Raw genomic sequence first — 25,170 nt, forward strand, 5'->3', positions numbered from 1 at the left:
GCCTCGACCCCTCCTCCCTCCACTGTTAGCCCTAAGCAAAGGCTCTTAACAAGCTTTTAGCCAGGAGTGAGACCACCCTCCTCAGCTTCCAAATGAGGGAGACAAAAAGGAGCTTTTTCTTACCCCGGGTGGATGGCGAGGGGGGTACACGGCGATTACACACAGGCTTTTGTCACCAAGGGTTTTTAAATGTGGGTTTCAAAGCAGAGGAGGATTAGTGGTGAGAGCGACATTCAATTAAGATGAGATCTCGCCGCGCTTGACGGCGGCGGCGGCAGAGCTGCCAATTAATCGCCTTAATGTCTGCTTCGTCGCAGCTTTTCACACCTTTACCTTGCAGCGACGTGGAAACGTAAACAAAAGCAGCGATTGAGGGATAATTCCAGAGCGAGAGATACTGAAGAGAAGGCTTGACGGACAGAGAAAGGAAAACTAAAAGCTGACAGGATGAGCAGTCAAAAAAACAGCAACACTGGGAAGTTCCCTTTTCCTGTGAATTAACTCGGTTTGGTGGCAGCAGCGGGTCAACCATGTGCAGAACGACCCACCTTCCTGTCTCTGGCTCGCACTTTCACTCACACAGTGAACCCTAACCACCATCTAGAAGCCACAAGAAGAAACCCTGACAGGATAAAACCTGACTAGTAGGGGTAGAAAACAGTTTAATATCCTCACAATTCTAGAATTTGTTGTTAGAAATTCCTCCCTTTACTCAGACGGAGAAATCAGCAGGTCAGCTAGTTCTGCCACATTCGAATAAGAACATGAATCCTGCAGGTTGGCAGCGAGTCTCAAAACGATCCTTTTGGTCAGATGACTAAGAGTTTAAAAGCAAATTCTGAGTGGACTCCCGCCTCCGACGCATATTAGTCACACTGACTGAACGCTCCTCAGATGTAAATGCCAGGACTAAAATATGCCAATAAATACTTTGCAAATTGCCATGAAATTCTGGTGGGAACACTCGTCAGGTTCCTCTGAGGATTATTGGGGAACGTCTTCTGGTCAGCGCTGATGCAAGCGCTTTTGTTTGGTGTGAAATATTTCCACGGCAGCTAAAATTAGCATTTAAGCTCCCAAACGCAAGACAGAACCACACGATTTGGCAATCGCCTTACATACGAGGTGTCATATGTTACATGTCTTTTTTGCGGATTAAATAGTTTTGAATTTAGAAGACTTCATTAGTTTAATAATAAGCTTTTATTAATCTGTAGAATCAGTCAAAGCTACGGTTGAGGACTAAATTACGTAGAGATCTCCTTTCGTCACACCAAAGTGTGCCTTTTAAAGAGAATGAATAAAAAATCAAAAACAGCACATTTCTAAAATGTTTTCATTCAAATGAAGTCAAATAAATGGAGATTCTGAAGGTCAGAGTAGTGAAACCGGTTAATAAAACCCTTTTAAATACTTTTGGAAATGTGATTTTTTATAGCCTCAACTCAGCAGAAATTCAAGGACGCTGCTTTCCCAAAGATTTGTTTTAGTTTAAGTATAATTAGAACGACAAACGCCTTCCTGCAGGAGAGAAAATGAGACTTTGATTGATGCTATTAGTTTCTACTGTACTTCCATTCTCTGCAGCAGAGTGGAGCTGGTAAACGAAGACGTCTCACTAGAGGTGTAGCAATTATTCTCAACAGCTACTTCATGTTTAATGACATTAATGAGCTGATTTACATCAAATCATATAAACAAACCGACGTGACCAGTGCTGTAGTTACATAAAAGCCTCCTTTACAAGGTGTTAGCTTCAGAGACACGAAGTGATGCTCGTGTCCAACATTCACAAAGGAGCATGAACGCCTCTTAAGAGAGGAGGGCATGTTGGAATACAACCTGCTGCATGCTGAGGTGCTGGACGCTGCCTCCATCACAGTCACATATGTTTTTACTATTGTGTTTATGTTGTTTTAATGTATTTCAGAGACTTTTTAACACGGATGAATTTGTCCCTCATCTTCCTCCACCTCCATGCGATCGGCACCTCTAAACTCTCGTTTCTCGTCATTTCCATCCACCATATTGTCATACTCCTTCAGTCACGAGTGAATAAACGTTCATATTTTGGGACTTTTTCCGCGAGGCGTTCTTCGATCTGTTCCGTGTCTGCCGTTAAATATCTTTTTTTTTTTCTTCTTTTTTTAGGGGACAATGGCGGTGCTGTTGATGAATTTAAAGGAAGCAGCGTCCTGATCAATCACAAACTTGCTGTCTCCATCATTTTGGATGGAGAGTTGAAAATGTGGGCGTGTCTGTCAGCCTCTGTGAACCCGTCGGAGACCCCTTACGCAGGCGGATAATGGTGTTGCGTGTCTCCACACCGACGCAGACAGAGAAGTTTAAATTAGGCTTTAGAAACACCGGCTGAACTCAACCGACGGAACAACCTTCCCCACCTCAAAAAAATAAGAAAATCTGGATCTACACAATCCACATCAACGCCCTATTTGGTGTGAAAAAGTTATTTTTTTTTTTTGCAGAAAAGCTAGATGTTTGCTGGTGTAAATAATGTTTTGTTTCCTTTATTTTCATTATTCATGCCATTTTACAGCATGCTTGTTTGTGTCACGTCATAACTGAAAATATGATACCCGTGTGTTTTGCCCTTCTTCTGTCACCACAGAACAAATGTAGGTTTAGCTTTAAAGCAGGCCATGTCACTCCGATTAATCTGGAATTGCACAGAATAATCCTAACTGTTCTTTGTCAACTGTACCATTTTCACGGTTTATAAATAAGAACATTGATTTTTAGGTTTGGCTTGTGCTGTTGTTTACATGAATTGTAAAATGTTAGAGAATTTCTAAGACGGAGCAGATTTAACTTTATTGACGCTTGGGAACAGTTAGTAGTCCATGCATGTGTTCCATCCTTCCACACAGAATTAGCGTTTCTGTGTGTGTGGTGTATGTGAGTGTATCGGTGTGTGTTTAGAGGACATCAGAACCTCCCTGAGGTGGAGGACGGTGCTGAAGACGAGGGCCGGATCCCACGAGGAACAAGCAACTTCAACAGAAATCTCTCATTAGCTCCCCCCATCCAACAAGCTCTTTAACCGCCTCGCTTTAATGCAGAAACACAAGTTAGTGTTCAATGGAGGCAGCAGACGCTCTTCAAAGTGCACTTGTAATGCAACGACTGCTGGGCTATTAATGAGGATGAACTGTTTTAGGAAGCAGTAACTTAGCTGGTTTTCATCTGTTTCAGAGCACTTGTGTTCAAGTTTTTATCGAGGACTTGGGAGTGTGTGTGTGTGTGTGTGTGTGTGTGTGTGTGTGTGTGTGTGTGTGTGTGTGTGCGTGTGTGTGTGTAGTTAGTGCATGTGCCACTAATCCAGAGCTTTGAAGTGATCAGAAGAACCACAGAGGACAAGAACAGAAGCTCACAGGCGAGAACGGCGTTTACAGAGAGCCAAACTGGGAATATGGATGCATGTTTAAAGGTGTTTATTGGTGAAACGTCCCTTGTGAGCTCCAGGCAAGCTGTGTCTGCTTCCCGGCGCTGACCTCTGACCCCCGTCAGCCGCTGCAGGTAAGTAGCCGCTTAACGAGCGCGTCGCGCCGACAACGAGGACACGCACCCACTTCCTGCGAGGCCACTGCGCCTGTGACTTCCTCTGACATTGCTGTGTCAACAACCCAGAGATGGACAGGAAGGCTGGCGTGTGTGTGTGTGTGTGTGTGTGTGTGGGGGGGGGGGGGGCACATAATGTGGCAGAAAAATGCTCAGGAGGACAGGCGTAGATAAAGAGTGTGAAGGTACTTTGTGCTGCGTTTCAGTGTTTTTCTTAACTCTTACCAGCTCACGCGGAAGGAACATATCCTCCTGCCGGGCCACCACCACGGACACACTCTCTCCCTGTTTGGTGCTGCGCAGCATGGCGACGAGCTCCTCCTGGCTGCGGCCCGTCATGTCTACACCGTTCACCTACACACACACACACACACACACACACACACACACACACACACACACACACACACACACACACACACACACACACACACACACACACACACACACACACACACACACACACACACACACACACACACACACACACACACACACACACAGGAGTGGATTAGAGTGAAGTGTATTATCTACTGGAAGGTCTTTCTACTGCCACACAGTGAATAAAACCACATCAGCATCAAATGCAGCCCGCTCCCTTTGAACACCATAAAAAACTGTTTAATTTTTCTCTCAGAGATCATTGTAGGTTTTTGCTCACTCAGGTGTCCTCTACCTTTCCACCAAACCACACCCAGTTCCACACCAGAGCTCACTTAGCACCAGCCCTCTCCATTTTCACCATCAAAGGTTCTGTGTAAACAAACGGTCTTTCAGTAATTCTCTAAAGAAACACTATTAAAGAAAAGGGAGAATGTACACTAGCGTGTACTAGAACCTGTACTAGAATATACATAAGCGACACACTTAGCTTTTTCTAATATAACCAGCTCTGGAATTGGCCCACGGTACTGGAACAGCAACGGAACCGCTTTGGTGGAAAGAACTTAAGTTTAAGTTTAAAGCAACACTAATCCGTTTTTAACACTTTAAGCTATTCCTTTTAAAGTGAGTTTTAGTGGTTCTGTACATAAAAACTTTACCAACTTCACACTGGACAGCACTGTAGTCCTCTACTGACCGGACACTGCACTTAACAGTTTTGTGGGGCGGGTAGGTGCCCTAGACGGCGCTCTTTATTGGTTTAATGGCTGATAGCTAATATAAAGGCTAGCAGTTAGCTTTCTCAGTTTGCTGAACATCTATAAAAAGAAAAAGAAAAAGATTTTTTTGTTGGCACCATGGTGGACCCTAGAAGTAAAAGTAAGACAGTGATGTCATTGGAGGCAAAGCAAAGAGCTAAAATGAGAGTGAACAACGGTGCGGCCTGCGCTAGTTTGAAGGGCCTACAGGAGGCTACTAAATTATGGACTGATGGTGACCTAGCTTTGTTGCTATTGCACTTGTTCTACATATTTTTTGTCCAACAGTGTGTATCTTTTTACTTCGTGTCTTATTCAGTATCAGCTGGCTCATGTTAGCATTAGCTTGTTGTTAGCGCTAGCTACGGCAGGCTGCAGCAGGGTTGGTTAAGAATGTTGTAATTCAACTTTCATCCAGTAGGGCAGGAAAAGCAGGAAACTGAGTGTCGCTTTAAGTCTTAAAAACTAGAATCCCAAGTTGGTATCAGATTAGACCCATTACTTGTCTTATTGCCTCATCGTCTTTAAAGGGACTTTATGGAGTTTTGAAGTTTTATACTCGCGATTGCCCCCTCAGACCAAAAGCATAACGGCAGCTTCAATAGTAGGCTCAGGCAAGAGGCGCGCATGCTGTACGTGCACACTCCTTAACAAAAATAACAGCTGAGACAGTCCTGTGTGTGCGTGTGCGTGTGCGTGTGTGTGTGTGTGTGTGTGTGTGTGTGTGTGTGGCCTGGAGGACAGAGGACAGGACAGGAGAATGCGCAGCTAATTAAATAATTTGGTTCTGTACCTTTCTCTTCAGCACAGCCGACAAAGGTTTATGATGGGTCAGTCCTCCTGCATGCTCAGATCATTCCCTTCCCTTGCTTGAAAAATTGTTCCAAAATGAAAGTTGAACCCACATATTTTTTATCTGTGAATTCAATGCCGTTCGGCAAGTCTCAAATAAAGATTTGGGCGTCTTACTGTAAAAAATATACCATTAATGTAAAAAAGAAACTCTAAATTAACTATGTTCACATCCAGAATCAAACCCAGGTCTGCTGCATGGGAGTCCGACGTCCTTACTAGGTGAGCTAAAGCGCCAGTGACGTCACTTGTATCTGTACCATTTAAGATCGGTTCAGAGGGCTATGCCTGAGCGTGAACGCGCATGAAGCAGCCTGCTCGACCTGAGCAGCTCTCTTTTTCTGTGATTTTACAGAAAAACAGTCAATCACAGTAAAAATGCCAGGGCTCATTCTACAGGACCAGGGCATTGCAGGAGAATGTATGAAGAAGACATTTATTATTTCTATACATGTTTTGGCTGTCAAACTTCCATAATGCCCCTTTAAAATGACAACAACAAAAGTGCACTCAAGTGTCAGAGGAGTTTTCTCTGATCTTACCTCCAGGATTCGGTCTCCAGGTTGCAGCCGTCCATCTTTGATTGCTGCACCACGTGGCAAGATGCTCTTAACTAAAATCGGGCCTGGCCCGTGGACCGTGGAGTCCCTGGTGACCACAGTGAAGCCCAAACCCTCGAGGCCTAATGGGAACAAAGCAGCATAAGTCTCAGTGAGACATTTTAGCCCCTGAAAATACATCCAATTATGTATTTTATTTCCATTTTAATTGAATTTTTCCTCTCATCTCCCTATTGAGACAGCTTTCTCCGTCCTTTCTTCGCTTGAATCACCTGCAGTTTTAGCATCGCCCTCCGCATTAACTAATATTTAAGTGCTTGCCTCCCTGGAGGGGCTAGTTGCCAGGCTCTCTCTTAGCTGGATTAGACAGACTGCCTTTAATTTCACGTGTGAGCATGCCGATCGGTGGCTGTCCAAGCAAAGTAGGGAGAATTTGGCAAAAGAAAAAAAAGGAGGAAAGGTGAGAAAAGAGGGACAGCTCCTTTTCTGGCTTCCCTCCCTTTGTATGCAACTTCAACAAAGATTCTCCTCGAGTTTGTGAGCTTATGTTGACTTCCTGTGTATGTGTTTTTAAGGGCCACACACACACACACACACAGACACACACACACACACACACACACACACACACACACACAAGCGTGAACCATCAACCCCCAGAGCCCCCTCCTTCTCCCTCTTTCACGGCACTACAAGCCCCAAGCCATGAGTGAAATGTGCCACGCTCAGTCTAAGATGGTGTGTGTGTGTGTGTGTGTGTGTGTGTGTGTGTGTGTGTGTGTGTGTGTGTGTGTGTGTGTCTGTGTGGTGGGAGGAAAGCAAAGCCACCATGGCATACTAAAGGCAGCGAAAGATGCTATCTGGTCCCCGAGCTAAGCCTCTGCCTGCCCTACATTAGCGCACCTAAACCTCCCCGCCTGCCAATCACGAGGAGAAAGCGCCCGTTGCCGAGGGAGAAGGTGTTAGAAACCCAATAATACCCTCTGCTCTGATCTTGCATCAGGTGTAAGGGATAGAGCGAGACAAGGGACCAGGAAGAAAAAAAATCAAACAAAAGAAGGATGGGAGGAAAATGGGATGGATGAAAAAGAAGAAGCTAACAAAAAAAAGGTGAATGGTGCTTTCAGTTAAAGCTGGAGACGGTGGAGCCCAATTTCTCCTGTCCTTTCATCTGCCTTAATCTGGATACCTGTGCTGAGTGTGTGTGTGTGTGTGTGTAGTCCTATTAAAGCAAGAACTAGGGTCTATTCATCGTCTTAAGCACCTGCCCTTCTATCAACACATCAGAACTCAAACACTAAAGCATAAGACATGAGTCAGACGCTCAGCCAGACACGGTCTAAAATCTGATAAGGACCGTCCAGTGCAGTTCTTGGCTGTTAAGTCTGGTTTTAGAACAATTTAGTTCTGAACCACTCCCAAAACTAATCACCAAGTTGATGATATAGTAAACTTACCTTTCTTCAGGTCAATTTTCATCCTCTTTCCACCCTTTGTGTTTGTCACGTTTGATAGTGCAGGTAAACCGGGGTTCTTACTGGATACAGGGCTTTGGTTGGTCATTCTGGGTGTTGGGGATGAGCTCGTCACCGCGGCTGGAGGTGTAGGAGAAGCGCTCTCCAAGGACCTGAGCTCAGGTTGGGCTTGCAGTGACCGTGTGTGCAGCACAACTGGCTCTTGAGTCTTGGAAGGCATTTCTGGTTGCTTAATTTCAACTTTGGGGTTCTGTTTGAGTTCAGGCAGGGCGTTGGCTCGAGAGCGGGTCATCATCGGACTCATAGTTGCAGAAGGGGAGTCTTTGCCGTCGCCAGTAAAAAGCTGACCAATCAGACTCTTCTCATAGCGCGGCTTGTTGGCTGCGGGGAGGACCTCCAGACGAACTGAAGATGATGACATGGCTTGGCGGAACACCTCCTGAGACCTAAACAAGAAAAGTCGGGAAATAATTTTACCAAACTGAAGGAGGGTCAAACTGTCAAAATACATTTAAAAGTACCAAGAAAATTTAAAAAACTGAGTTTTGATTAAGAACAGGATAACTCTTCCAGATGGTCTGGGACATAGAAATCCATATCAGATGGCAAGACCTCATAGTAGGTCCCTCTTTCTAGCTTTAATAGACTACGATCAACACAAACATTCAGGAAGTTAAACACAACTATTCAACACCATCTCTGAGAAATGGGCTGAGGAAATAGAAAAAGCACAGTCCTGAGACAGGAAAGAACTGGGAAGAGAAAAATGACTCGTGAGGGAAGATGTGTTGAGATGTGAATGGATAGGGAACATATAGGACTTATCTAGTCAGGGCAAACTCAGTGATTGGGAAAGTCTGGGAACACAAGTTATACCAAAGACTTTTTTAGCTTGAAGTTTTAATTTTAGCTCCCAATCACATTTTTATCCAACGCCATCAATGGTGTTGCATCATTAAAACCCAAGAATCAATCAGACATTATGGTTGATCAAGCCCTCAATAACTAGAGATGTTATTTTTCATCTTAGGACAAACATTAAAGGGGAACAGATGAGGAAGAAAAGCATCTCTGTGGGTTTGAACTAAGGCTGAAACATTCTGGATAATAATCTGATTGTGAATTAATTCATGATTTTTTTCTCAAGAGGCTTTTCTCATATTTTTCAACTAACGGAAGCAAAAAAAATCTATGTAACTTGAACTTTTGAAAGTTTATGTATCTACATATTTGTCTACATATCATAGCAACAAGTTTGTCTACACATACATAAACACTCACCAGTAAAGACAAAATTTGGTATTTGAAGGTGCGATGCTTTGCAGCCAGGAGCAAAGGTATTAGCATCAATTGTGAAATTGTATTTGCAGAAAAGAAGCGTGTCTTTTGTGTTTAGAGTTTTTTACGTCTTGTCCATGCAGAGCTTCCGTAGATGCTAGCCAAAACTCAGTGGAGTTTAAGTCTCTTACGGTTTTCTAGCTTTACTACAATATCTGTCTGTACTTATTTGATTGATGGCAGTTTTTACTTTCATTAGACTCCAAATGTAATCATTTGGCACGTTACTAATTTGTAATTTGTAAGAATATAATCGGAGATATTTGCATTAGCATCCCTATGGGTATTTCTATGTTTATTGGCATAGTGCTAACCACTCACTGCCAGTCAAATCGCAGCCTTTGTGATTAGAAAATCTCCTTTTTTCACATCGCAATTTACTTGCATATGCAACTGGTCGTTCAGCCCTAGTTTGAACGCTTGTTTTTAGGTTTTTCTATGCTTGGTATAGACCAGATTTAAAGTGATCAACATATTGGAACTCACTAGGAGTTCTTTGGCAATGCATGGTGTACATTCCTCAACCACACTTGAGTTTCTGTCATATTCACCGACAGACAACTGGAGCTAGCTAGATCTCCTTCAGTTGCTTTAGTCTTCTTTCTTGTTGCTTTGGGTCTCAGATTTGGAGGGAAGAACGTACATTCGTGTATTTGGTTGTTCCTACAGAGACTCCAAGCTAACTTGGTCTTTCTTAGACCCCTTCACAATGGATGAAGTCTTCATCATTATGTGAAAAACATCTGCCTGAAGCTGGATGGTCTTTGTGAGGTCTTGGCAAAATCTCTTCAGTATCAAACATTTGATGCACATCAAGACTTTATCCCAACCACACCACCAAAGTTGTGCTAGAGTGTTGTGGCATCCCAGTAGAGCCCTGCATTGGGCCAGGGATCCAACCACTCCAGCATGACCCAACTGGAATACTTGGAGGAATAAGGAGGTTGGAGACAAATATTATGGGAGCATACATGAATGACAGAAATTACTCCTGTTCAAGGTTCAAGATCCCAGCATAGCTGCATCCCGTCCACTTCAGATGCCTTTTAAAGGAACTAGGGTAGGTTTCTGGAGCTATGTCTATGGTTTCCACTACAGGAACAAAGGCCAACACAGATTTCCAGGGAGAAACTTCCCACAAGAAAAGGCTCTGTCGATCGCATTTCTAACAGTCTTTGGGAATGCTAGAAAACTTGACCAATACGAAGTGTCTAATTTTCTATCTCCGTCCTGAAAGTTCTGGTCATTTCAAACGCGGCCACTCTTTACTATGATTGAAGAAGGGAAAACAACCCTGGTTCCTGAAGCAGACGCTCATCTTCAGGAAGGTAGTAACTTGAAATTCCCTAGAACCTTCTAGATCACTGGGGGTGGAGGGAGGCACTGCACTTTAAGGTTGGTTAAATAAAAATGGCATCACATAATCTGCAACAACCGCCAGGCTGAAATAAATGGTCACTGGTAATAAAAACACCAGGAAATTTAGTTTCTGGGTCTTAGGGCAGAAGTGGCAGCCCGGAGTGTGATGTAATAGAACCTGGTGGGTAAAGGAGAGGGTCTCTTTTATGTGAATTAAAGAAGACATTTGGCTGATAAAGACTAGCCCACATTTGCAGCCAACCTAGCCACATAGATGATGGAGGAGCAGAGAACCAAACCCAAACAACTAGACTCCACTGAGATCAGTTGTAGCACCTAAACACCAGCATTCCAGACTCCATGATGCTTACTGTGCAAAGGTTTTGTCCTGGAGCGGCACGTCGTTGATTTGAACGATACTTTCATCCACTTTGAAGAGATTCTCCTTCATGGTACGACTGTTTTCCTCAATGCCTTTTATGTTGAGGCCCAGAGTTCTGCGTTGACACAAATCAATGCACATAAACATCTTCTGGATTTCTTCTGGGTATACATGACCATCTGCTTATCCTTATGAATGTCTGAATGTGTGTGCGTGCGTGTGCGTGTGTGTGTGTGTGTGTGTGTGTGTGTGTGTGTGTGTGTGTGTGTGTGTGTGTGTGTGTGTGTGTGTTTACCGTCCACTGAGAGAGGAGACATAGGGGATCACATGGATGCCCAAGGGGCCCCGGTCACCTGGGAACTGGACTGTCCTCGTCAGAGTACTGCCAAGAAAATACACACCAAATCACACAAGGGGTGGACAAACAAACACGCAGATACAGTAGCACACACTCCCAGCCTTCTGCAAGCTCTTCAAAGCGCATTAGCATTTTCCTCCAGGCTACACAGATAGGGGTACAAATTAGCTTACAGGTAGTTCTGCCAAACATGATGATGAAGGTGCGTGCGTGCGAGTGTGCGAGTGTGTGTGTGTGTGTGTGTGTGTGTGTGTGTGTGTGTGTGTGTGTGTGTGTGTGTGTGTGTGTGTGTGTGCGTGTGCGCAAGTGGGACCCAGGTGGCTACTTCACCCCTTATCTATCTGCATCTCGACTACCCAATCTAGCTAGTGGACAAAAAGAAAAGAATAAGAGATAAAAGGGGGACAGATAGGGGTGCAGATCCAGATGAAACACAATGAGCTTCTCTAATAATCTCTGAAGAAAGCACAACTGTTATTGCCTTTAGCGGCAGAAAACAAGACACAACCACAGCAGATAAGCACAACGGTTTGCTTTTGATATCTGCTGGAGAGGAGGACAAGCCTGATGTCTGATCAACAAATGGACATTTTTACATACTTTCTGTCAGCAATGGAGCTCCATTAAACTGTGAACTGAATGTAGGATTAAATATAAACTAATGCTTTCTGATCTATTATCTTTGTATTGAGGTTACACGAGCTAAAGAAATCACTAAACTGTGTTAGTAGAGATGTTTTATATAAATATTCTTGGTTTGCTTGTTTTTAGCAGGCTAGTTGGAGGTTGGGTAGCATCAGACAGAAAACAGGCATACACAATTTAAATGGTGTGTTCAAGAGCTCTACTTTAACAGGATTAGTACGTTCTAGGGATGTGCATTGGTGAGATTCTGGCGATACGATATGTATACAGGGGAGATGATACGATATATTGCGATACATTCAGTCAGACGATATTAGCAATTTTTTTAGACTGAAATTATTGCAGGAAAATTCAATAAACAGTCCAAACTGATACGCAACATGTTTAACATGAGGTATCTGAACCATAATAGAGGGATTTACATTTTAATGGTGGAAACAAAACCCATTGCACTCTGCTGCCAACTAGTGGTCAGTGTTTGAAATGCACCAAAAGAAAAGAAAATACACAAATGTTTGCATGTAAATTCTTCCAAAAATTTGATACATGGCTTTTGAATATCGATGTAATATCGCAGGAAAAATATCACGATATTTTGCCATATCGATATGTTCTTACATCCCTAATACACTCCTCACAAACCAGCTGAAACCTGCACACATCTTTTGCCCTCTGATAGATAATCTAACATAATGGACAAGTGCCCATATTTACTATAATTGTCATTTTCTAAAATGTATCTTTTCTATTATTTCATGTAAGAATCTGAAGAGGGGTGTATTAATAAACTCACTTGCATCATCTATTTTTTTGCAGCCTATAATCTAAATGTAACAAAGCATAACTAACTGCCGATTTATCATTTATCCAACTATTGGTTCTAAACTGAGTTATATTTTGGTTAAATAGATGCAGTTTGGATTTGTTGATATAAGTTTTTGGATAAGCTCAAGTTTGACTCATTAAGAGTCTAAATGTTGTCTTTGTTTTCAGGGGAAGTATAATCATGTCCCAGAGGTGCATTAGGGTGCGACGGCAGCTCAAGGGGCAGGAGTCTGGCCTGTACCGTACCCGAAGGGATGCCGGTTCAAACCCAGGCTACTTGAATGCTGGTAGTGGTTGGAGTGGCTAGTGGAGCATAATTACGGCAGCTTCCCTTCAGCAAGTGTGCCCAGAAAAGTTGTGGCTACAATGCAGCTCATCACCACCAGCGTGTGAATGGATTACTGTGGTGTAAAGCACTTTGGAGTCCTCTGACTTAGAGAGGCATTATACAAGTGCGGGTCATTTACCATTTGTATTAGTTAGCTTGTAGTAACTATTTTAAAGCTGACTTTAAATGAATGTTCCAGCTCTTTTCTGTGAAAAGTCATCAATAATTACCATCTTCACCACTGAAGAACAGCTTCTGTGTAAAGAAATACAATTTACATAAGGAGTGATAAGCTAACGGCTAGTTTGGTGTGCAGCCAAGACCAAAGCAGATCGCTGTTTCATTCCAAAACCTTCAGTCTCTTATATTTAAAAGCAGCTCATTCAAAGCTTTTTTTTTTTGTTTTGTTTTTTTACAACTCCATTAACTTTTGGCAGAAATCACTAACTTCCTGCTGGACTTGACCCTCAGATGCTGAGGAAGTGATTCATTTAGCTGCTCCTAGTGATTTCTATGTAAATGAGTGTGAACTGAAAATGGTTTAAAGGTGAATAAAGTTGTGCTGCGTGAATAACTGGAGTCTTTAGAGAATTGGAGACTTTAGCTTTGGTCTTGGTAGTACTCATGCTAACCGTTAGCTTATCAGTGGGTATTCAGGAAGCATTTGAATTAGCCCATATAGAAAGGAAACTCCCTATTTTTGTAAGGCTTGAACTACTTTGTTATTAAAACACATTGTTTTAGTTCTAAATTATTTTCCGAGTCCTCAAACAATCATTGCTGGGGGAAAAAAAGAAAAGAAAAAAATTTAAAAGAAAAAAGAAAATAATTCAAAAGGAAAAAATATGAATTTTTTTAAAAGATAAAAAAAGGAAAAAAATATATACAAGAGAAAAAAAATACAAATAAACAATCATTGCTGGCCAAGTCTATTTAATGTATTTCTATATTTTCATCGTCGTAGTTTGTATATTTCTGAGGAAGCAGCGTCAGGCTTGATTGATTAACGTATTCGATTTCAAAATAGTCATTTCATATCTTTTTTAAACCTAAATTATCTGACTTGATCACACTTAAATGTTGGAAAAAACAGTTTTGGGGAAGTTTATGTTTAAAGCTGGATGCTGAAACAAGAAGCCAAACACCTGTGAAAGAGGGACTGTGGCTTACATTTAGCAGTAAGATATAACAACAGTGAGTAAAAGCACTGACCATGAGGTGGAATTTAACCTGCAGCTAAACAGGACCGATAGGGAACGTTTTCACTGCAGTGAGTGCAGCGTGCACAGTGTAAAACAGCCAGATGTGGGCTGAAAAGAGTCACAGCTGTCCTCTTTTCCACATTCTTACATGTTTAGAAGATAATGAAAAATACTGTAAAAAAATAAAGATATAAAAACTGGAGCAGATGGAGGCTAAAGTTTCCCTGCAGTTTTCTCAAAGCTTCAAATCAAACAAAAAGGAACTGATTGTGTGAGCAAAAAGTACATTTCTACGCAAAAGCTGTGAAGTCCAAGGTTTGCGAGTGTCCTACACAACCCCAAAGAGCAGCAGCAATCATTAGAACCGGGTCCTTTGTCACTGTCACCTTGCTCTCGTTAACCTCTGCCAGAGTCACACACATACTGTACACACACACACACACACACACACCTCATTTGCATTCTTATTTCTACATGTTGTGCATGCTCACAAACGCCATCAGTCACATTCCTGTAAATTGAAACCTCACAGATACACTCATGCATCCCATCTGCATCTATTAGGGAACACGGTTTCATTTAAATTACACGCGTGCCAAATCCATGATTTGCAGACTCGCACAAACAGTTTGAATTTAGTTTTCTAGCGGTGATAAACAATCAGCGGATCAGAACACGGCTAGTTCTGAATGATGTGATGGAAGCAACACACACACACACACACACACACACACACAGCTTCGGCCCATTTACATCAGTGTAAAAAAAACAAACGGCTGCACAAACAAGCTCATCAGAGGCAACCGTAGCTTGTTAGCGCCACATGCTAATATGCAGAAGAGCTTCGCTCACCCATTTTAGCATCCCGCTGACACAAACACAAACAAACACAGGCGTTCCACTGTGGGGTAGGCGGGGGAGATGAAAAGAGCAGGGAGACAGATGGAGCTCCCACTCTTGGTCGACTTCCTCCACGTCGACGAAGGCCGAGCGTCTGAGAGAACCTGCGGCCGAGACCCTGGAAAAAATGTGTCCTCGCTCGCTCACTCTGTTTTTTCTGCTGCAAACCATCTGTTATCGTGGCAAACCATCTTTGACAGCTTTGCCTCCATTGTTTCTCAGTGCTGTCAGGACACCACTGCACTGTAAAATGCTGAAAAATCACCATCTGTCACTGCAGCCAAGCCCTCCCTCCTGAGCACCTGTGATTCCCTCCAGTTGGTTTTAAGGCAACTCTTTTTTAATCAGCTGTGGAGGAAGTGCAAAGAATGATTTGTGATCTTGTTAGGGGCTCCAGGGACTGGACAGGTGACACCTTAAAGGTTGCCATGGATACAGCATGACTGACAGAAGGGGAAAGAAATAAAGGCTGCAGATACAAGTCCTACAGAGATGTGACGGGTCAAACAGTAATTTTAAACTAGAAACGGAGCGATTCAGAGGACTGAGGAGCGATGGCGATTTCAGATTTGTGTTCAGCGTTGACCTGTCGACACTGATTGGTCGCTATAGTTAGCTGTTTGTTTAATAATAATTCATATTTAAGACCAAGTTCACTTGTTTCTTTCAACACGTTAGAGGGTCTCGAGTATAAATGAATCCATTGTAAGTGGGAAAAAAGCTCTGGAGCTCCTGTTTCAGGGACCAGATGAGAGGGAAGCAAAACACAGCAGGATTTGGAATTTTATTTCCTGATATTCGGACATCTCGTCTCTGATTGGCTAACAGCAACACGACTCAACAAAAGACCACCTTTGTCCCCAAAGCCATTCTGCTCTTTAACTCCAGCAGATAAGATAAGACCATCCCCCGATGAACCCTCTCCTTGGGCTCTCCATATATTTAAATTTTATACAGACGACACATTAGTCACTTTATTCACTTACTGTGTTTTTTTGTGTGCATATTTTACTGTTTTTATCCATCTTCTTGCTGCTTTATTACTTCCTTATTGCCTATTTATTCAATGTTTGTATGTCCAACATCATGCTGCTCTGCTGTTATTTTTTTTTTGCCCCTCGGGGATAAATAAAGTTTTTCTGATTCTGATTCTGATTCAACCACTGACTTCCTTTGCTCTTCAATGTTAATGTTTTATCTAGACAAATAATACAAGACCGAAGGGGTTGCCATGTTGTGGAGTTGCTAATGCTAATTGGTTAGCTTCCACTAGCCGAGACGTGCCAACATGAGATATCTGTTCTTGCTAGCAGGAATTAGTGTTTGGAAATGTTGTTTGGAATCAGTTGTTCGTGCTTTTATCACATCTAGGCTCGACTATTCGAACACAATATTGCTGGGTGTCAATAAGTCAACCCTTGCCAGACTTCAACTCGTCCAAAACGCAGCGGCTAGTTTCCTCACACGTACTGACATGCGCCAGCACATAACTCCAGTTCTAAAATCCCTTCATTGGCTGCCCATCACTTTCAGGGTCCAATATAAAATATTGCTTTTTGTCTTCAAATCCCTCCGTGGACTTGCCCCCATGTACCTATCTGATCTTCTTGTGATATATACTCCCGGTCGCACACTCAGGTCCTCCAGCCTGTTGCTCCTTGAGGTACCAAAAGCGTGTTATAAATCATGCGGACAAAGAGCTTTCTCTGTTGCCGGTCCTACAATGTGGAACAAACTTCCAGCCGCAGTTCGACTGGCATCCTCCTTGGCAGTTTTTAAGTCTAAAGACACACTATTTTACCCTTGCTTTTAACAGTTAGCTGTTAGTTTGGTTTGTACTACTCTTATTTTATCATCCATTGTAAGGTTTTTATCTGAACCTTTTTTATTGGCTTGTTTCTTATTTGTTGACTGTATTTTATTGCTCTGTTTTATGTTTTTATCTCTGTTATTGTGCGACTGTTCAGCACTTTGGTCGGCCGTATGGCTGTGTTTTTAAAGTGCTATATAAATAAAGGTGGTATGATATGGTATGGTATGTTAGCTTACGAACTTGGAAGAATTGAACTTGCCTTGCAACGGTGCGTTTATGGACCCAAAAGAGAGACATAAAACTGATTTTTGAGATTCAGATTTGGTCAATTACCTGTTATTACCTGATATGTAATTCCATTTAGAAGTTCTGATTGTTCTCAGTTCTACAGAACAACCAGCATGGAAAGCTGCAGAAATGGAACGCAGCCCATTTGTGATTTCCCTACACATGAAAGCCAAAGTATCTGTCAAAAATCAGCCTATCATGGAACAACGAATGTCCAACTTCTCTGGACAAAAGCACAAGTTGCTTCTCAAATGTGAGATAATCTGCATTACAAAACTAAAGTTTGGGTTCAGGCTTCCTTCTCCCGTTAGTGTTCCATTTTAAAATCTAAATTAGGAGTAATCCGTTTTGCTGTAACACATTAGCTCGTGATATGATGAAACTCATTATTCCTGGCTTACATTTGAGCCCACAAAGAGTTTTCTTCCTGAACAGACACACTCGTGAGACGGTTTAATCCAGTCGGAATGTCCGGCTGTCAAACAAAGGCTAGACTACTAATCCCAGTCTCCATCACTGCTCCGGTTCCAGCTACGAGATGATCCATCTACTGACTAAACACAAACACATGCTCAAATCAACACCTACCTGAAATGAACCCGGTTCATCTTGGGTGAGGGGCTGTTGGTTTGAAGTCTATCCAGGGCTCCTCTCAGCGCGCTGCTCATTTCCTTTAGCGGGAAAACAGAAAAACAGGACTGTGCTAAGCACACGTGACGAAACAAGCTGTAATTAATCTAGACACAATAAAACAGAGGACATTAGGAGGTCTGTTACCAATTAACACACCAATCCAGTGCTGCCGTCAATCACCTAGGAAGGTCCTGGGGATAAAAAGCCCGCTGGATGCCTCTATCTACTGTATACCCATCCATCCACCACCGTCCCCCTCCCTCTATCCACCCCTGCCCTGTGTCAGCCGGGGCTCTATTTTTAAGCCAGATCTACAACCCTGGGGGCAAGAAAGTAAAAAGAGAAATGGGGGAAAAAGAAATGACAGAAGAGAGTTCTAACTGCTGCAACCCAAGAGCGGGATGGCGAAACTGTCCCAAATCAGTAGAGACACGAAGGGTGCAATTAGGACCTTCTGCCTCGTCACTTTCATTGTGTCACCACTGCTAATGACTAGAAAGCTCCCGCCCACCAGCCGACTCCTTAGCAACCCCCCTAGCACCACACCCAACTCCCCCATGGACCTGCCACACAATAAATCTACGCTTCATAGCCCACACACACATACACTTAATGGCAGTGTTACAGTCACCTATCACCTCTGCAGAGAGAAATCCCATGTTTATGGATTCAAAAGCGAATGCTGCCTGCACAAATAGTGACCCACTTATCCGAGCGCGTGAGATCACCATACAATGGAGCCTCATGCATGCGGGGGCAGGAAGAGGAGCTGGAGGCTTTTTGTTGCTGTGCATCTTTATCGTTAGCTAAAGCACATGGACTTGTCCCCCATCTGAGATGTGGAGGAGTGCAGGTGGATGCAGGTCACAGAAACACCGATGCACTTGTTGTGCATTTAGTTTCACAGGAAGTAGCGAACATGAGTGTGATCCTCGCTCATCTACAGGAACATGCATCGTGGAGACGAACCTGCCTCTTCTCGATGCATTAGGAGAAGGTGCATTCATGCTCAGTGTGAGTCTAATCTCTGGTTTATTGAGATGTGAAAACAGAAGCTTCTTAATCCCCGCTGTGCTTAGACAATCAATTCACCCCTCTCACTGCCTGGAACTTCAAATTACAGATGTGCTGATTCTGGATCTGAGGGCCAATATGGAGTTCTTATTCCAGTCTGACCCAAGAAGTACGATTTATTTAAAAGAAGTATAACTACCAGATTATGCATTGTTACATTTTCTGATGAGCTCAAACTCTGATTGGCAGATCCTGTTGAATTTTGGCAAATCCCAAATACAACCAGTAGTTTGGTACTGTAGAACAACCAAAGAAACACAGAAAGTGTGAAGACTCTTCAACTTCAACAAGAACATTCAGCCGCTTATCCGGAGTCGGGCTGCCTTTTAACGGACACCAGAAGGAGGGAGCACATTACTCCTGTTCTGGACCAGCTGCACTGGCTTTCGGTGTGCTACCGCATCCAGTTTAAAATTTTACTTCTTGTTTTTATGTCACTATCTTTATGCGCCTCTCTACTTGACTCAGCTGGTTCAGCCCTACGTACCTGAGGACGCGAGGAGAACGAGCATTCTCAATCTGTGCGCCTCGTCTCTGGAAATAATTCCCTCTAGCTGTGAGAATGGCCCACTCTCTCAGATTTCAAATCACACCTGAAGGCTCACTTTTATTCCTTGGATTTTACTTCAGCCTAGCTAGCATTTTACGATGTTTTTACAGTAGTTACTGTACTAAATTTATAACTTCTTCCCGTGTGTTGATTTTTATGCTCTTTACTGTGCAGCACTTTGGTTGGCCTCAGCCGTGTAGAAAAGTGCTTTATAAATAAAATTGAATGAATGGAACATTATAAATACATTAATAAATTAAGACCATAATCATTATCTCAATATCAAATATATTATAACCCTATTTCTAATGCTTTTTTCTGTATTACTTTTAACCCAAGAGAGAAAAACATTCCTGAAGCCAATACGTCTTTCAGTTTGATCAAATCCAAAGACACAAACAGCCTGCTTGACACTGTTAACAGTTCTGAGTGGATGGAAAATCCATAAAAATAAGTAACCTTTTTAATTATTAGTAAATGTACCAGCTCATATGATTATTTACCTTTGAAGGTGACCACTAAGAAGGGTCGTCATTCTCTGATTCTCTAAGGCGGGGAAGTCCAAACTTTTCAAGACGAGGGCCAAAATAGCCATGTTTGACGTCAATGGCGGGGGGGGGGGGGGGGGGGGGGGGGGGGCACAATAATGTCATTTACTTCATTTTAAAAACTCCAAACATTGTTCTATGGAAATGTTTTTATTTGTGGTATTCTAAATAAATCCAAAATAGGCTTAACTCATTCGCTGCCATCCATTTCCTGATTGGTAAAGCCCTTCGCTGCCAACATTTCTCACAGTTTTTACTGTTTTTTTAAGAGTCACAGAACGTTGAACACTAGGATGATGTTGCCGCCAAAACAACCAAAACAAAGTGGAGATTCACCTCTTACATCAGGAAGATTCCACATCCTTTCTTTCATAATCCGTTGTTGAATTGTGATCGGCAGAAGCTTTTCCGGTTCGCGCCTCACTTTTTTTTACAGCAGTGGCCCAAAACGATCTCCTAACACATGGATTTTCTGGTTCCTGATCACGTGACGTGTGACGTATGCGGATGAAGATCGGCTTTAGAGCTGAGATGTTTGTTCTCACGGTGCGGCGACTCGTTCCGATGCCAACACAGTAAAAAAAATTGGCAGTGAATGAGTTAAGTAAAAATCTGAACATAAACTTGTTAGAAAGTGGTGATCTATATCAACAGCCTCCTGAAGAGACAAAGTTCATCATTCTAAAATTTTAAGTGAGGGCCGCACAAAATCACTTGGAGGGCTGGAAATGGCTTCTGGGCCTCACTTTGGCCCGCCCTGCTCTAAGGTATTAGTCGTGTTTAAACCACTGGGCTTCTGGGAAACTTCCAGGGGGTCCAATGGCAAGGTCTTCTCAGCGAGTGATGTCACTGAGCAGCGTCAAAAGGCGTCCACAGACATTAATAACCTTAAAAGGTTTGATTTTGTCAGAGTACACATAATTTAACCCATTTGGGGGACCAGGACAGCAGCTGGATGATGTAAAACGCAGCACGTTTTTTTAGGGCATACTTTCGTGTTGATCGTACAACAGTATCGAATTATGGCACTGTGGGGGGATTCATCCATGCATTTTCAGCAGCTTATCCGGAGTCGGGTCGCTGGGGCAGCAGCCTAAGCCGAGACGCCCAGACTTCCCTCTCCCCAGCTACTTGGACCAGCTTTTCCATGGCAATCCCAAGATGTTTCCTGGCCAGACACATTTTTGATGTTAGGAGTTTAAAAACAAAGATTTTAAAGCAGCGTCAACAATGCTTATTTTATTTTCATTCCATTCTGTTGCACCAGCAACTCTTCTAATTTTACAAAGGCCAGTTGTTTGGCAACATCTGCAGATGTAATTTCCTACCGTGTTACAACCAACCAGCATGAGTTCACCACAAGTCCCACTCAGCGCTTCTACTGGGCCAGTCACAGTACTGGTAATCCGCTGGTTCCTTAAATCATCTTGAAAATGGTCCTTGTAAGCCTGCCTGGTGGCATAGAACACGCCCACAGCTGTGACGGTTCAGTAAAATTACAGGGAAGCTCTGATTGTTGACAACGGAGATTAAAAAGGCTTTATCAAAAATCAACACTTGGAAAATGATGACACAGATCACATCAATGTTAACAAAACTTTTGGAAAAACATTTTGATACGCTAATGACGCTAAAATATGTGTTCTAGCTTTAGATTTGATTAAAATGATGTAGAAATGAAAACTTCTATATACGTCTCTGCTTCCTGCAAACTCAGAGCTCGGTTTCTCTTCTTAGTGTGACATTGTAAGTCCTTTTCTTCCACCTCAGCTCCTTTCATGACCTTCAAGTTCAGATGCGACTCTCAAGGAGAAATGTCTCAAAACGGTGATAAATCTAACCACTAAAAGCCCTGTTTCTTCATTTTAAACTCCAGCATTTAAAGAGATTTGAATCCAACGGGATCTATGGCTCCGGCTTGAACGCTCACATAATTTGTGAAACCTGCCTGAAAACCTATCTAAGCACGACTAACAGGTTGTCTGCTCTGTTATTTTGCTGCATGCTGTCATCCACGCTTCTGGATGTTGGCTGCTGTTTGTTGTCTGGGGTATGTTCGAGTGACACAAAGGTGTGCAGACATGTGAGAGATGACATGTTTGTGACGGTGTGTGTGTGTGTGTGAGAGAGAGGGGTTGCCAGACAGATGAGTAATGAGGTGTGTGTCTCCTTTTGTGTATTTCCTGCAGTCATCAACGACATGTCAGCCAGCTGGGAAATAGCATGAGTGTGTGTTTAGCTGTGAGGCAGGATCACAGCTTATGTGGAGTCATCCATGTTTGCTGACCTCCATCACCGTTGACTAAATGGCTGCTGTGTGGCTTGCAAGAATAGAGTGCAAATGTAGTGTAGTATAAAAATACTTAACTCGTCATTTGCAGTTTTTTACTGTGTGGGCGTCGGAACGGGGGCTGCACAGTGGCGCAGTGGTTCTGGGTTTGCTTCCCAGCCTGGGATCTTTCTGCATGGAGTTTGCATTAGGGCTGCTCAATTAATCGAATTTTAATCACGATTACGATCTGAGTTTTGAACGATTATAAAAAACTAAACAAGCCGATTATTTGTTATGAGTTGCAAATGAAGCGCTCCTCCCACAGTGCTGCCAACTTAGCGACTTTGACGCTATTTCCAACAGCTTTTCAGACCCCCTTCTTGACTTTTAACATCCTAAAAGTACCTAGCAAACATCTCAGAAACATCTCTGGTAACCCTTAGCTACTTTCTGGATAACTGTCGTCGACGTTTCCTGCAGGTTAGCTAAACACTCCGCCTGCGCTCCGGACCGTTCTTCAGGACATTAGGAAAGGGAATGATGTAGTGATGTGTCGGTCGCTAAAGAAACAGTTATATGGCTCACTGTTGGATTAACCAGAGTGAGTGACACACACACCGTACCTGCGGACTCCTGAGCCGCTAAAAACGGCTAAATGTGCGTGTGCGGCACGCTAAACACACGTGCAGCTTGCCCCTGATTGCTGTGAGACTGGGTTGGGGGGTGGGGGGGTGCAGCTGTGGTTGGGACAATTATTACATTAACTGATGGACGACTTGTAAATAAATAGTTTATAAATAAGTAGAGCTGAAACAACTAATCGATTTAATCGATTATAATCGATTATTAAAATAGTTAACAACTTTTTTAGTCATCGATTAGTTGTTTAATAATCATATTTTACCGCATAAAGTCTATTTTTTACCCCAATCTGACATCGCTTACAATCTGTTAAATTTGCCGCCAGTGTGTGGCAGTAATGAGCCACTGATCTACCAGTGGAGCCGTAGGAGAAGAAATGAGCCAATAAGTGCCCTCGGTTTTCATGACGTATCACGTTACTGACGCTCATCTTGCTGTGAGAGATGGCGGATCAACAAGAAATAAGGAAGAAAAATAGAAGCGACAAAACAAGAGAAACCCCGGACAAAATCCTCACGAGTATGGGAGCACTTCACTAGATGCCTTGAAAAGACCGGTGACCTGCAAAATATGCAAAAACCATGGCACGACGGAAGCACGACGTCCCTAAGTGAACATTTGAGACGAAAACGTGGGGGCTGATGCAGCAGAGGAATGTCCGGTAAGTAACAGAAAATAAACAAGCTAACGCAGATCACATTTGGGACTTAGTGTTAGCTGAGTTCGTTATAGTGGATGTTAAACATGTTTTTTGCCGCGTCAGTTTACGGTGTTCTACTTCTGATTGACTAGATGCAATCGTGAATCTCCTCCGTGTTGTGAATCATGCGCTTGCCAAATTTAGCACGTCTGTTTATAAGAATGTTCTCGTTAAGAGAAAAACGGCACAAACACATAACTGTGTTCCTCATTCAATAAAGGACAACTCCGCTGAGAAAAATATACAGACGAGCTGTGTCCAGGTGAATATAACGCGGCATAGTTGTACGCTTTCAATTTTTAAATACAGGAGAAATTCAGAAAGTCATTTTTTTAACTATTAAAAGGCTGTTTTACTGTCTAACGCTGTAAAACGCCTCACAACACATTTTTGTCAAAATAAATGATCACTGTATATTGTTAATTAATTCAAATAATGTGATATTGACTTAGTGTTGTAGTGTGTGTGATGCTTTATTTTATATGTGTACTTAATTCAGTTTATTTGTGTTTCTTATGCAGAAAAAAACAAGCAACGATGGACAACTACATGGGGAACAAGACACTCACCCCCAGCAATGCATACCACTTACAAACTCTATTCCAGATTCTACATTATGTTTTATGGAATTTACCTCTTATATTTTGATGCCAAAAAATTATTCTGGACTGATATTTTGCACTGTTTAGCTAATTTTACACCGCTGACTGTGTTCATGTGCAATAAAATAGATTGCAGTCAACTGCACAATTCTCTTATGTTTTTCTTTTTCTTAACTGAAATGTATTCATCACTTGTATAGGTTAAATAGCTAAACAATAACAAACCGATTAATCGATTAATCGAAAAAATAATCGACAGATTAATCGATTATGAAAATAATCGTTAGTTGCAGCCCTATAAATAAGGTAGAAATAAGTTCCTCACGCTGATAACTAATAACTAATCTCTCTGAGGACACGGTGCTAGTGCACTCTCCTACAGCACCTTGACATGACTCAATAAATGTTATGCAACATTTTGTGAACATCAATTTATTTGCATTTATTTGTTATAAATGCCACTGTATAATTCTTACTGTCAGTATTTGCAAGATATTGGTATTTGGGTCTGTACTGGTTAGACTTAAATGAGTTAAACCAAGGTCTATAGCCCTTGGGTCATAGACTATGAGCTATAAGTATATTGGTCTTTTTATACTGGGAATCAGGAGTTATTTTAGTGATCATCTTGTTTCTTATTTATTTTTGTCCTGATTGTGCCCTGAGCAATTTTATGACTGAATAAAAACAAATAAAATCAGAATAAATAGAAAAATCGTCCTAAATAATCGTGATCTCAATTTCAGTCACCATAATCATGATTATTATTTTTGCCATAATCGAGCAGCCCTAGTTTGCATGTTCTCCCTGTGCATGCGTGGGTTCTCTTCGGGTACTCCGGCTTCCTCCCACGGTCCAAAAACATGACTGTTAGGTTAATTGGTCTGTCTAAATTGTCCTTAGGTGTGAGTGTGCGTGTGTGTGCATATAACGGTATAATGTTGCACTTATTAATCTGGTGTCTGGTACTAAACTACTATGTAAATGTGTTATGATAGAACTTAGTTTGTCTGCTTATATTTTTCCAAACGTTAACATGAGTTTGTGAGAGAACATTTATGAAAACACCTATATCTGTTGCTTACTTTTTCTTTATTCAGCCT

General features: G+C 42.3%; 1 protein-coding gene across 5 annotated transcripts in view; it reads right to left on the minus strand.

Annotated features, from left to right (window-relative positions):
* The window catches only part of pard3ba (par-3 family cell polarity regulator beta a), a 247,550-nt gene that overhangs the window by 154,296 nt on the left and 68,084 nt on the right, over positions 1 to 25,170 (minus strand). For 2 of the 5 annotated variants that reach the window (XM_054743134.2, XM_054743136.1), the window contains exons 5-10: positions 17,635 to 17,717; positions 10,983 to 11,069; positions 10,677 to 10,802; positions 7,591 to 8,054; positions 6,116 to 6,255; positions 3,805 to 3,933 (exon numbers count right to left, since the gene is read on the minus strand). In XM_054743134.2, coding sequence (XP_054599109.1) covers positions 3,805 to 3,933; positions 6,116 to 6,255; positions 7,591 to 8,054; positions 10,677 to 10,802; positions 10,983 to 11,069; positions 17,635 to 17,717 — 1,029 coding nt within the window. Of the gene's footprint in view, positions 1 to 3,804; positions 3,934 to 6,115; positions 6,256 to 7,590; positions 8,055 to 10,676; positions 10,803 to 10,982; positions 11,070 to 14,897; positions 17,606 to 17,634; positions 17,718 to 17,823; positions 18,153 to 25,170 lie in introns of those variants that run through there. The other 3 variants (XM_054743138.2, XM_054743137.2, XM_054743139.2) reach the window with 3 other exon arrangements.

The sequence above is a fragment of the Nothobranchius furzeri genome, chromosome 14 (genome assembly GCF_043380555.1).
Source record: "Nothobranchius furzeri strain GRZ-AD chromosome 14, NfurGRZ-RIMD1, whole genome shotgun sequence".
NCBI lineage: Eukaryota > Metazoa > Chordata > Actinopteri > Cyprinodontiformes > Nothobranchiidae > Nothobranchius > Nothobranchius furzeri.